At 41.2% G+C, this 14568-nt stretch overlaps 1 protein-coding gene and 1 long non-coding RNA gene across 2 annotated transcripts; one reads left to right on the plus strand and one right to left on the minus strand.

Moving 5' to 3' along the window:
* The first annotated feature begins 1407 nt into the window (after nucleotides 1–1407).
* On the plus strand, nucleotides 1408–3531 carry DIM1A (Ribosomal RNA adenine dimethylase family protein). The gene is made up of 2 exons (XM_078590089.1): nucleotides 1408–1806; nucleotides 2614–3531. The coding sequence occupies exons 1-2, from the start codon at nucleotides 1492–1494 to the stop codon at nucleotides 3355–3357; spliced, it is 1059 nt and encodes a 352-aa protein (XP_078446215.1). The 5' UTR covers nucleotides 1408–1491; the 3' UTR covers nucleotides 3358–3531.
* Nucleotides 3532–12675: 9144 nt separating this feature from the next.
* On the minus strand, nucleotides 12676–14442 carry LOC144715063 (uncharacterized). Its single transcript, XR_013584514.1, has 2 exons — nucleotides 13427–14442; nucleotides 12676–13270 (listed from the first exon to the last, which is right to left on the minus strand). It is a non-coding gene; the product is annotated as an uncharacterized LOC144715063 (long non-coding RNA).
* Nucleotides 14443–14568: the final 126 nt, after the last annotated feature.

The raw sequence follows: 14568 nt of genomic DNA on the forward strand, positions 1-14568 counted from the left end.
CAGGCTCGGGAGCGAGACCGAAGACTGTCCTTATTGATATGTTATATAATATTCTAACATCGTTCGTATCGCCCTCTCCCCCGATCTTGTCTCCCTCTCTCCCTCGCTCGCCCTCTCATTCGCTGTCACTCTCTCTCCCATTCTCTCTCGCTCTCCCTCTTGACGCTCCCTAGTTAGATGCAGTTATAGTTCACGATCGTCGAGGACAGGGACGAAGGACAGGACAGGACGAAGATCGTCCCATCCTACGTCCCAATTTTAAGAAGTTTGTCAGAATTTTCCCGTCCAGAATTCGTCCACATCCCGTCTCGTCCGAAACCGTCCTGTCAAAGACATTCTCATCCCGTCCCATGTCCAGGGCGAAGCATTGCGTACGCCAACCGCGTGTCAGCATTAAGCCAATCGGAATAGGACACGTGGCACTAAACGCGTTGAATTCTAGCTGGAGCTTGCACAAGATGCAGAAACCGTCCTGTCCACCGTCCAAGGCCCCGGACGAGACGGTTATATCGTCCGTAGACTAAAAATCGTCCCATCCAGTGACCAGCAGACGATTCTTCGTCCCGTCAATCGTCTTAACTACCGCACATGACGAATTTTCATCCACAGACATAATTTCAGTGAGACGACCACGTCAACTTGACATTGACTTTCACATTGACCGCTCAATGAAAGAAACCGAGACCGAGACCCGACCAAACCTCAGGTCTACGTTTAGGTTTTCGGTAAAACTGAACTGAGACCAGACCGTATCCTTCCCTAATTTCAGTACTGTAATTATAGTTATGGATCGTCCGGGACGTGGACGATGGACGGGACGGGACAATTACGGGACAGGACAAAGATTGTCCCGTCTGACGTCTGGATATTTCAACTTCGTTCGAATTGTCCCGTCCAGGGATTCGTCCATTTAAGGAAAAAATCATCCGCGTCCCGACTTTGCCATTTTCATCCCCTCCAGAGAAAAACCGTCCCATCTCGCGTCCCAGACAAAAAAATCACGTTTTAAAATTTTAATGTACTTTTAAAAGTATTTTTAGGAAAATATGGAGGAGAGAGAAAATGGAGGGACATATTTACAATTACTTTTGGGCGGGCATCAGTCCGTCCCGTCCCGTCCATCGTCCGAGACCTCAGGACGGGACGGTTTTTTCGTCAAACGATAGGAAAACCGTCCCGTCCCTTTTTGTCCCGGAACGAATTTCCGTTACGGTTTTCGTCCAATCTCGCAGACAGGACGTTTTTTTCGTCCAGGGACGAAAAATCCGTCCGTCCGCGTCCCTGGACTATAACAGTAATTTGGACAGACTCGTATATAGTGAAGTCGTAACTCAGTCCCGTTCCGTTCCGTTCCGTTCCGCTTTCAAAGGCGGTACAAAAGAAAACCCCAGTCTACAAAAAGGAAGGTTAGGGTTCTTCACCATTTCTCAGAAATTCGCGCGAAGTTGCTGAGACTTCTATCTTCGCCGGCGGAATCCTGAAGAATCGAGGATGGCGGGAGGGAAGATTCGAAAGCAACAGCGAGGTGGGTCGGGCGGAGGGCACCAGCACTACCAGGGAGGAGTGCCGTTCGAGAAATCAAAGGGTCAGCATATTTTGAAGAATCCGATGTTGGTTGAGAGTATTATCCAGAAATCCGGCATCAATCCCACTGATGTTGTTCTTGAGATCGGTCCGGGGACGGGGAACTTGACGAAGAAGCTGCTTGAGGTGGCGAAGTCTGTTGTGGCGGTTGAGATTGACCCGCGGATGGTTCTTGAGTTGCAGCGCCGGTTTCAGGGCACTCCGCATTCTTCGAGGCTGAAGGTTCATGGATTTTTGTTTTCGAATTCCAAAGTCATCTTCTTTTTTGATTTCGCAGAAGATTTTCATCGCCGATGCTTTTTAAATTTTTTTCAAAGAAAATTAATTGAAGAATCGATTCAACTCTGTTCTGTAAGTTTTTGCGCCGAAAAATTCATTGCAACAACTTGTGTCTGTCATATTATACGCAATATCTGAATTAGCTCACATACGATATGCTTCTGAATCGAGTTCATACTTTTGTTGTACAAACATACTTAGATTTCTTGTTTTTGAAGAAAGATCGAAGCGCGACCAGAAATAGAGTTGCTCGTAAAAAATGCAGCAGCACATAAAATACGACGCAAAGTCTGGCATCACAGAAAAAATCCAATGGAAATTTTACTTCTCCTCGCATATTTATGCTATGTTTAAAAAGTATTCTTTTTCACAAAAAAAACTTTGGTTGAAGCATATTCCTCATCCAAGTATTGGGTTTGCAGTGATATAAATTCACGGAAAAGTGTGACATCAAAGAAATGGATTATACAGAAAATGTGACATCTTATATAATGTGATGCTTAATCGGACATCATAGAAAAATCCAGTAAAATCACACTTCTCCGTGCAAATTCATACTATGATTGAAGCTTATTCCTCATCCAAATTTTAGGTTTTCTGTGAGCAAAATGTGTACACTTAATATTCAACTTCTGAGTAAATGTGATGTAAGATTAAACATCACAGAAAAATCTAATTGTAGCAGTACTTTTGTCTGATTTTTCATATCATTATTGAAGCTTATTCCAATTCTTCTTAATGGGTTTACAGGTCATTAACGGAGACGTTCTCAAGTGCGATCTTCCCTATTTCGACATATGCGTGGCCAACATACCCTACCAGATATCTTCACCTCTCACATTCAAGCTTCTTTCGCACCGGCCCGCCTTCCGATGCGCTGTGATCATGTTCCAACGTGAATTCGCGATGCGCCTCGTCGCCAACCCCGGCGATAATCTATACTGCCGACTCTCCGTAAACACGCAGCTCTTAGCAAGGGTCAACCATCTTCTTAAAGTGGGCAGGAACAACTTCAGGCCCCCGCCGAAAGTCGACTCGTCCGTCGTCCGAATCGAGCCCCGAAAGCCTACCCCTTGTGTTAATTTCAAGGAATGGGATGGTCTGGTTCGCATCTGCTTCAACAGGAAGAACAAAACTCTGGGTTCTCTGTTCAGACAGAAAACAGTGATCTCTCTCTTGGAGAAGAATTATAAGACTTTTCAAGCTCTGCAATCGTCTATGAAGGGTTCCGCGGACGATAGCAAGGCGAGCGAGGCAGATTTATCTGTTTTGGCAGACGGGTCCGAAGATCATGGAATGGATGTTGATGGAGTGAGAGATGATGAGGATATGGATCTGGAGGATGGTGTTGATGGATCGACGTTCAAGGAAAAATTGCTTGATGTGCTGAGGCAGGGAGATTTTATAGAGAAGAGGGCTTCGAAACTCACTCAAGTGGACTTCCTGTATCTTCTCTCGCTATTTCACAAGGAGGGTATTCGATTCTCGGCTTGATCTGGTGTGTCAGGTGATGATTTTACTCATGTTATTATTCTTTGAAGGCTCTAAGAGGGGTCAAAATTTTGGTTGTTATAGATTTTCTCATCAAAATAACCGGTGAAATTTTTGTGTTTTTTGCGTTGTAAACCATAGTGTTACGTTTTTATTGTTATTAGCTGTTCTAGGGAAGCAATTGGCTCAAGCAGGAAGATTAGTTTCTTGTAAAATGTATGAGAAGGACGTCTTTGTGACTTTCAGCTGATTTATTTAAATTCACGTAATTTGTTGTAAAACTTAAGTAGAAGATCATCCACAATATAATCGTAATTTTTCAATTGGCAAGTGATATTCAGTGTCTATGTCATCTTCGTTGTGAAATCACACATTCTTCTGTCAAACCGATTTTTTTAAAAAGAATTATGCCTATTTATCTGTGTGGGGTCTATATATTTGCATGATAATTATACATATTTATATTCAAAAGTACTGTATTTTGGGGTCTTTGGTATCAGATTTTTCTCCCATAAAATCACTTTTTTGTGAAATCAGTACTGAACTTAATTACATTTTAATGATGATTCACTTGACGTAGAGAAGATTCACACGCCTCTTAAATTTAAAGATGCTTGGAGAAGACTGCCGTTATAGTTTCCCACATGAAACTTCAATTGGAGAATTCAGTAATGAACAGTTATGATATTCATACATGATTGATACAACCAAATGGTAGTTGGAATCAACACAAAAAACCTTATTTTGTGTGATGAATAATAGACTAAACTTTAAGCAACAGGCGTGCATCAAAGATTTTTTTTTTTTTATATGGTACCAAAATCATTCCAGTCCAAACCATTCTCTTCACCTCACTAATAATACTGCTGGAATCTAACCAACAATACAATTTTATTTATTTCATACAGTATTGATATTCATACATATTGATTATGTATACTATAAACAAATAAACTAATAGCATGGTAATATAACTCTTGATATAAAGAAATTTACGTGACATAAATGGTTGTCTTAAGCATATTATGAAAAGGTAGTATACGTTATTGGGTTTAAACGACATACATTAAGTTTCTCAGACATTCTCCATTACTCACATATGGTCATAGGTATATTATCCTTTATGTGTATTGATTTTTGTTAATTTCTTGTTCATTCAGATGAATCCGATTAGGCGTTGTTTGAAAATAACAAAAAATAATATCTTAGATCAGGTCAAGAGCTGAATTGTACATGTCATTCGTAGATACAGGCTATATATTGAATCATGTCTAATTATTTAATGGTTCAGCATTGACAAAGATGAATATGAGATGATGAAAATATCAATTGAGTTCAATTTATGTCAACTAGCTAATGACAGACATGAAATTTGAGCTCACAACTACCACCCTGAATATGATATCAAATTCCAGTCACATCTGGTTTTGGCTACTCAAATTTTTTAAAGCATCACTCTCAGCACACACATATCATAAGCAATTGTCCCCAAGAAGAAGGAAAAGTATAAAACCCAAAAAATGCAAATATCATCTTATGTGACCAAGAAAAGTCTATGTGCTTCACATTTCGGTTAAACTCCTATTATATGAGAAGTACACAGTCTTCAAATTAATCATTCAATTTCAGCTATTCTTAATTCTAAAAAGGCTTAGCGTTCTAGGTATATATCATCTAGGCCTCATCCTTGGGTGAAAAGCCTTGACATCCAAAAATTCTGCCATCTATAGGCATTGGTTGCTCCATACCGATTTTGACTTATTTCATACAATAGTATAATCTTAATCTTTTAATATATTTTTCTTCTAAACTACTTTGAACTTCAAAATTATCCCCAATAAAAAATAAATCCGCAGGAAGTAATATTTGGGTGATATAAGTTATAATTTAAAATATAATATTATATAACTTTACATTATATTGGGTGTCTAAATAGGCTTGCTTTTTAGGCGTATCTTCTACTAGAATCCATTATTTGTGTGCATATATAAATGTTTTGTAGAAGTATTGATCTGTATAAATAGATAGATTTATTTAAATATATATATATATGAAATTATTGATCTGAAATATATGCATGTAAATATGCATTGTCTTATGAAATTAAATTACTCGTTACAAAAAGCTTATTAACGATTAAAAAATTATTTTAATTGTTTAGTAAAGAGTCCCTGCTTAGTGGTTGGAAAGGGATTCCTTCAAAAGGAGGGAAACATAAGTTCTGGACATACACCGGATTATATATTTATTTTGTAGCCACTCTAAGATTTGCACTTGTGTTTTTAAGGAGGCCTCTCTATACTATGATCCGTTGTTTGTATGAACAGATATTTTTTGTAATAGATATAATTAATAAGATAGTGGAGGATAAAAGTATATTAATAAAATCCACAAACTGTTAGATTTATTTTATAGGCTTTCCAGTCTCTATGGAAACTATAGTAAAACAAGTGATAGATCAATTAAAACATGAATTTGATTCAATAAGAAGATCTAATATAGTCCTAATATAGATTATTGACCAGTCTTGTACATTGCAGAAAACGAATCAAGATAGAAGTTCATATAAATATTATTTTTAGTGAAAGTTATTATATACAATATTCATAATACTAACATTATCAGATATGAATGAAATGACTTAAGATATGGCATCCAGGAAAAAAATTTAAACTGTTGTATATTACAAGAAAATAATATGTTATAACATCTTGACACTTGAAAAAAGAGTTCATAAAATACTCAAAATTTTATTGCAATGTATAGGTATCCAAAAAAAACTATTAACGATGACATGTACTCAAATGAATTATAAAAATTAATATAGTTTAGTCTCAAGGAACTTAATACAACAATGTATTTTTTAATGATCGTGGAATTTCCAAATATACTGAATATTTTAGTGAGTTATTTCTCCCTTGAAATCATTAAAAATGATAATATTATGACATGTTAATACATTATAATGTACAATAGACTTTAAAATAGATGCTGCAATGTGTTACAAACATGAGAAAAAATCATTCCCCGATGACACAATATTGAAATATAAAAAATCATATTCTGATATCCAAATTATGTAGCAAAATATGTATGGAAAAGATTTTTCAATGAACCTTATTTAATTGAATAAATAATAAACCATATTTATTTATGTTATTATATATTTTTAATTATTTTAATTTTTAATATTACATAAAAATATACCATGAAATAAATACTTGTTTAATGCATCTTGGTACCTTATAGCAAATTATTCAATGATGGAGCACGCCAGCCCGCCCACCGGAGACGTCTTCGGAGCCGCCATCATCATCATCGACGGCTCTGCCGATTCGCATCCAGCCCGACCGGCACGCCAAGGCGACGGTAAAGACGCCCGGGTTCAAATACCCGGCGGAAAATCACGTCCATGCATTCGATGCTTTGATCTTCATTGACACGTGCTTGTTCGGTTCGTTGTATTTTCGCGCTCGAGTGTCCGTTTTCATCATGTCCATACTTGTTGTGTTGTGATTCCTACTGTCATGCGTCATATGATTTTGTGTAGCTTCGTCATGTTTCATTGTGTTGTTTTCGTTTTCAGTATTTATTTTGGTTTTAAAGGGGGTCCTATGTAAATGGACCCCCTTAATGGACCCTCCCTAAGGGGCCACCTTGACCCCCTATATAAGGGATAAGAGGGCGCCTTAGGTCGGTTAGACCAGGAATTATCTAAGTAAGGATTGTTTTCATCTTCTTGGTCTCACGAGGAAAGAAGAGGGAGGAGGAAGGAGAGGGAGAAGGAGAAGAAGGGAAGAAAGTGGGAGGAGAAGGAAGAGGATATTGGCGGGCCAGAGTGCTCCCTTGGGAATCCCCGCAGTCAGCGAGTCAGCCCACCCGTGAATTCCATCGCGCGCACCGCCCGATGGCGTCATCGTGTGACTTCTTGGGCCCGCGGCGGATCTGCAGATGCCGTCAGTGAACGTGCGCACTGCCCCCCTGGTCGAGGCGCCTAGTGTGTGTGACGACCTGCGCATTTATCTCGCGTCGCTGTGAAGCCATTGGTCTGCCCTGCTCGCACTCCAATGTCGCATAGTCGCCACACCAGCCACGCCGCTCACCTGGCTGGCTGCTCCCGCCGTCAGTGCTCCCGTGTTGCCCAGTCTCCATGCTAGCCGACCTTGTTACCTTCAGGTCGGTCCCACTCGCCACTGGTGCACCCACACGACCGATCGCTGTATCGACCACCTGCTCTCACCACCGGTGCTCCGGCACAATCAGGAGCTGAGGCCTCCCCCGAGCCCAATCACAGCGCCTGCATCCCTGATAGTCTCAAGTTATGATGTTAAGTATTGATTTCCTGATGGTTTTCACTACTCTTATCGTGGGAGGTTTTGAGACATTCAACAAATTTGTTAACCTCGCGAGCCTAAGACAAGTAAAGGGTCGAACCACGAGGAGCAGGATCTTCTAAATTCTTCTTCCAGTTCAATCGCTTTTGTCTAATTGTTGTAAGGTGATTTAATACTTTTTGTTAAAATGTTACTTAAAAAACTATGGATGCAGTTCTTATTGGGTCAAACGAACCTTCTTCCGCACAGAATTTACCTTGCCCAGGTAATAAGTGTGCAGAACTGAAGGTCATCAGGGTGTAACTACCAGGTCAGCTCTAGACTTAGTCAAAAGTTGGCTAAGTCCTTGATCTGCCCCAATATACGGTCACGCGTGAGAGTGTGCGGAGGAGGTACAGGGCCGTGCGCGGGCGTGTGCGGAAGGAGCGCACAGCTACACGCTGGTGTGCGAGAGAGTAATGTGGTTGCACACAGGGTGTGTGGGAGAAGAACATGACTGCGTACGGGCGAGTATGGAAGAAACACTCGGCTGTGCATTGACGTGCGAGAGAGGAATGCGGCTGCACGCTAGTGTGTGCGAAGAGACACACGGTTGCGCACTAGCACGTGCGGAAGAGGAATGCGGCTGCACACAGGTGCTAAACAAGTCTGGTTGAAGGCATTGGAAAGCTAAGAATCTGTGCTTTCCAGCCGAATGTAACTTGTCTTAAGAGTGAGTAAACAATTTCTGAAAATCTGATCAATCACACATACCTTGTTTCACCTCCCTTCATGGCTAGGTGAAGAAATCTGATCTTCTTTCTCAGATTTCTTATCAGCGTTGCTCTGTCACTCAACTCAATTGTTCATCAACAATGAAGGATCTATAGAACTTCTACTCATTCAAGTCACCAACTTCGTTCAAGAGAAAATTCTTGACAACCTAAAAAATGTTCATAAGAGAGTATTTATAGGGGCGGTTCTCTCTCCTCTGCCCTTAAGTCTCTTGGACGACCAGGATTGATCATGGGCTTCAGTAAACTCCTAATAAGCCATCTGCTTGATCTAGGCACCCTCCTTGTTGGGTCTTCATCCATGCTCACCACTTCTCCTTATCTTGATGTCTGTACTCATTTAAATAAAGATGAGATCCAATCCACTTGATTCACCGAATCAAGTGGGGTTCGTAAAAGCTTATTAAATGTAGAACTCATCCTTATATTCATGTTTTCATGGTATTCTCTTTGCTAAATGATAATATGATTAGTGCCAAATGTCTGGTTAATATACCACAAAATTATTTTTATCAGTCCCCCTTGCGCTGCATACTTCCGTCCTAGCTTGCAACCGCTGTCTGACTCCGCCAGTGTCATTCCACCATAACGTTGTGCCATCGAGTTTAGCCGTTCGCTTGAGCCGCATCGCCCCTGCCCTGCTCACTTCCTCGTATCCGCTCCTCCTACTCTCCGCTCCAGCGTCGCACCATCGCTGCCTGTCGAGCTACAATGTGCTCATTCCACAGCATGTCTCCACCGCACCTGCCCGCACTGGTCATGCACCGACGAAGACTCCGACGATGAGGGACACCACCGACGAGGTACGTCGTTCCCCTTTGCTCCTCAGTTATATTACCGTCTTCAGTATATTTTTGGTTGTACTCCACCGCGCTCCGGTTAGTTTAGGTGAGAATTATACATCTAAAATTACAAATTGATTAATTTCCTAGGTACGGGTCGAGCCCATCCGTTATGTGCATGCGCGCCAACGGATTCATTCTGTTTGATGCCGTAGTCATCGTCGTCGCTCTGACGAGGGTCAAAAAGGTCACCATCACATTTACCGGTCGCCTACCCTAGAGCTCGGTGAAATCCCACGAGTCGGAACCTGCATGTACATCCATCTAAGGTAAACGCACGGAATTACCTGTCAAACAATTAATCTCCTTGGGGATACATGTCGGACGACATCATCAACGCCGCCCGACATCATCTTGGTATTAAAGCTTCGTCTCAATACCCTGACCGAAAGACGTCTTTGATGACGTCCGCCATCAAATTGGTATCAAAGCATCATCTCAGTGCCGTCAAATGACGTCCCCGATGACATCCGCCATCAAATTGGTATCAGAGCATCGTCTCGGTACCCACTGGACGACGTCCTAGACGACGTCCATCTTCATTCTCACCTATAACACATAATATATTTACATTACTTCTAAAAATTGACATTTGAATTAAATCCAAGAATGCATGAGACACACATAAGCCTCACAACTCAAAAATTGTTGGATAAAATATAAGCGGATAAAGTTTGTATCAATAAATAAGTAAAATATAAAAGGTTAAGGAAATGGATTCAGGAAGGTGACTGGATGGTGAGAAGATCGACCAGATCTTCAAGAATAGTTGAACAGATTCAAGAGGAGATCCATCGTTTATATGATCACATGGACACATCTAGAGGCTGAACACAAAAAAAACTTGGATTTACATTAACAAGGAGCCAAGCAAGAGTCGAATCCATTCCACCCAAGGTAATTTCATTGTCATTTTGTTTTATGTTAATATGACCTGATTTGTTCATTCTGCTGAAAAGATAATAATTGATGATAACCAATACAGCCCAAATAAACTAACAATTGGGTAGGAGATAATGAATTAATACCCCATTCCTATTTGTTTTGTAATTAAATAAAGAATATACACTACCATAAAATTAAGTACATCTTTACCTCTTAAGATTTGTAAAATTTAAACTATATTTATTAATATTCAACATTTAAATTTAAAGATTATATTTTCATGAAGTTTATGTTTTGATGTTTCAAAAAAAAGAAGATTCAAACTTAATCTCCTTATTTCATTCTGGGATTTAATTAGTAGAAAATAATAAAATATAAAATTAAAATATTATATATAAAATAGTTAATAAAAATAATTTTGTTTAAATTTATAGAATGAAGCAAAAATTCTTCTATAAATGATTGAATTCTTTTATTTATTAATGTACTCATCAGACATGTATTTATTGGGGCCTATAAAATATTATCAACATACAAATGAGTTTTTGTTTTTAAGTAATTTTTTGATGTCATGGTCAGAAGCTTTCGTGTGTATTTTTATTAACCCAATTTTTCTGCGAGTTTTTCACTGTCCTTGCAATAAAATGGTTAGAAAGTTTATATTATCAAAGTTTGACATATATTTATCATAGTATGTTCAAATTTATTTTTTATTTTGACGAAAATGTATTTGGAAAGCGAAAAACTTCCTCTGAGTTGAGCATGATTATGAGGCTTGTTCCTAAAATTGGCAACATAAACCATGAATAGATTTTGCCTAAATTTGGCAACACACCGAAGTTGGTTTTGATCTCCCATGAAAATAAAACACGCAACTAAAATGAAAACTATCACATCTATTTATTAAGTTATTGTATAAGAAACAAATATCATATTTATGGATACAATGGAGATAGTATACCCTAGTTCTTAAATTAAAATATAGTATTAAATCACCAAGATGATGGCTTACCACCAAGAAATTTTGGGAATTTTCTAAATTTAATAATTATTCATTTACAGTACACTTATGCAATATTAAACAGAAAAACAGATGACTCCCTCAAAATGCAATGTTTGGATTCTTGACACAACCTAAAAACTTATATATAGTTGACTCATAACCATGTTCTGTTTTTTCATTTCATGTTTCATGGAAGCGGATACCCAACAAGTGAACCCTCTTTGTGGTTAGTTTTGATTGTGTAGAAATGTCAGCCTAATGCCGGACGTTGTCGGTAACGTCATTCGGTCGGAAATCGAGACGATGCTCTAATATCAATTTGATGTTGGACGTCGTCTAGAACGTCGTCCGGTGGGTACTGAGATGATGTTGTAAGTCTTTAGTGATGTCATCCGATGGATAATTCCCTAAGGGGATATACCTACGTGATGCGATGAGTCTTAGACGGATGTACGTGCAAGCCCCGAATCATGGGATTTCACAGAGCTTTGGGGTGGACAACCGGTGGCGGTGACAGTGACCTTTTGCCCCTCGTCAAAGCGACGACGACTCATCAAGCAGAATAAATCCATTGGTGCTTGCACGTAATGGACAGGCTCGGCCCTTACCTAGGAAATCACTCAATTCTTAGTGACAGATAATCTCTCACCTATTCTAACACAAACACGGTGGAGTGTAACCAAAAATACACTGAAAGACATAGTTTAAATGATGAGCAAGGGGAACAACTTACCTCATTGGTGGTGTCATTCGTCGTCGGCGTCTTCGTCGGTGCAAGGGTCGATACAGGCAAGTACGAAGGAGGAGTGGTGCGGGAGATGGGCATGGGTGGCTCGATAGGCAGTTACGATACATTGCTGGAGCGATAGCTGGAGAGAAGGAGAGGAGGATGATGATGCGAGGCGTGCGGCGGCGAGTTGGCTCAAGCAATTGATCAAGCACGGCGAGTATGATCCAACGGGATTCAGCGTGATGGTGTCTGACGGTGGACGCGAGCGTAACAGGCAACACGATGACCTCAGGGAAGCGTCAAGCTTCGAGGTCGAGAAGACGCACTACCGAACAGACGACGGGCATATTGCGTGATAAGTTCGATCATGATGCAAGAGCTGGCGGTGACAATTAAGGCGGGCTCAGACAACGTCAATAGCACGAGCGTAGACGGCGTCCACAATGAGACCAAGCAACAACCAGGCGTATGCGCCTAATGCTATGAATGCAAACGGTGTTTGCGTCACCATGAGGATGGCTCGGGTCCATGTGGGGCTGCTCCATTTGCAAGAGGCATTGATGTTCCAAAGTCGTGTGCAGTCAGGCAACATTGAATCCCTATAGTAACAAGTAGACATGGTTGTCTTGTGCTGTTCATGTGAAATAAACAAATGTTCACACAAAAGAACCGCACAGTGGCTTGTACTTTGTACTATTCTTTTTTTTCTTCAAAATGAATAAAATTCGCACATTCGCACAAACTTGCACAATACTAAAACAAAAAATCACACAATGCGAATAAAAGAACCGCACGCAGGTCTGTATGATGTTCTGTTCGGAAATAAGAACATGACGATCACGTTTAGCAGCATGCCAGGTTGACACATCGCGACATCGGCAGCATTACGTTGACCTATCGTAGTGGGTCATCGGATCCTGCCGTGGGATGATGACCGAGCGTTTGCATCCGATGCGTTGAACAGGAACGATAATCGTCATTGTCTAGGGGACTACTGCGTGTTAACACAAGGCCAAGGGCGCGGAAGGCCACAGGATGACGTTGACTACGTCTAGCACCAATGGTGCAGCTCGAATGCCGTCTGAGGGTGGTGCAACGACGAAGCAGCCTGGGGAAGACCTTCGTGGTTTGGCCTGCCTGGGCTGAAAAATGGCAGGGGTAGTAGGTCTCCTCCCTTATCCCTCTTCTTCCTCCTCTCTTCCTTCCTCCTCTCTTCCTTCCTCCTCCCTCCTCCCTCCTCTTCTTTACGTGAGATCAAGAAATGAACAACACGTTTGGTAGTTCCTGGTTTAACCGACATACGGCGTCCTCTTCTCCCTTATATAGAGGGTCAAGTTGGGTCCATATACCTAAGGACACCCCATTAAAACAACAACAAAAATTAGAACACTGAAAGACAACGATGGCGGCAGGAACGAAGCGACACACGATGAAACGGACACGACGCGACGAACATAAATAGAGATACAACAAAAACAAACGGACGAACGTGCTAAAACACGTACCGAATCATTCAATGACGATAAAACGAGCAGAAATCAAATCATCGGATGGTGTGGTCTCTCGCCCCCGGTATTCGGTCCCGGCTGTCTTCGCTTACGCCCTGGCGTGCCGGTCGGACAGAATGCAATCCGACGGGGTCGTCAATGATGAAGCTGTTGACTCCGAAGATGTATCTAATGGAGCGGTCTGCCGCGCTCCATCACTAACCCCCTAGCCTTATGTTGTGGGATTGAGGGGGCTGACTTGGTACATGAGATTCAGTTACAAATCTTATGTTGTGCCTACTTACTAAGATCGTGCCTAGTTTGAGGGGGGCCACTTAGTTATGTAAACAGATGTCCCAGGGCTAACAATATCTTGAAGGAATCGCGTGTCGTTGAAGATACGTCCGATATCAGCAGACGGAGGAGTCTCGACTAGTACTGGCACTGACCGACGCTCAATGCTTCATGAAACTTGATATCTTGACCCACGAGAATCGTGTTGAATGTTGAATAACGCTGGTGCGCAGGGGCTGAATCTGACGAGGAAATGCAACTCGCAAACACACGAGGAGGGAGAAGAGTACCTGAGAGTGTCGAGGGATATCTCCGTAGTTGGAAATCTCCGAACCGAATCGGGAGTCGAGCAAGAGAATCGCTAGGTCGAGAGAAGGGAAAGTCGCTAGGGAGGATGAGAGAAAGGAAACGCTAGCAAGAAGAAAGTGTCGCAATATTCCAAAAGATCAAAAGTACCCTTCACGCTCATTTTAGGGTCTATTTAACGAAACCCACCAAGGGCTTAAGCTATAAATAAGCATGGGGAAGCTTACCCACCGTTAAGGTCTCCACGTGGAGTTTTACTCCAGCGGGCGGCGGTCGTCGCTATACCAACTTTGCTGCCTGGGGCTGCTACTGGCATAACAACTGGTACCCCTTTGGTTGGCCCAACCCGGTTGTGATGAGTCTACATCAAGGTGACAAACGACTCCATCTATAAGACCTTTTGGAGTCATCAATATGACAGACCTCTAGTTACATTTTCCTTGATCCCTTTGAGTTGAGTTCTTTGAAAGATAATTCGAACTAGAAGTCTCATTCTCCTGGTAATGCCTTGGTGAATCTTCCTCACTATCGACAGATCTACCATCAAACTCAAAAACGAG

The sequence above is a fragment of the Wolffia australiana genome, chromosome 18 (assembly GCF_029677425.1).
Source record: "Wolffia australiana isolate 7733 chromosome 18, ASM2967742v1".
NCBI lineage: Eukaryota > Viridiplantae > Streptophyta > Magnoliopsida > Alismatales > Araceae > Wolffia > Wolffia australiana.

What these genes read in the sequence shown, in the direction of transcription:
- DIM1A (XM_078590089.1), top strand. Translation starts at nt 1,492, where the DNA reads ATGGCGGGAGGGAAGATTCGAAAGCAACAGCGAGGTGGGTCGGGCGGA. An exon ending in CGCATTCTTCGAGGCTGAAG is followed by an intron (nt 1,807 to 2,613) that starts GTTCATGGATTT and finishes ATGGGTTTACAG; the next exon opens with GTCATTAACGGAGACGTTCT.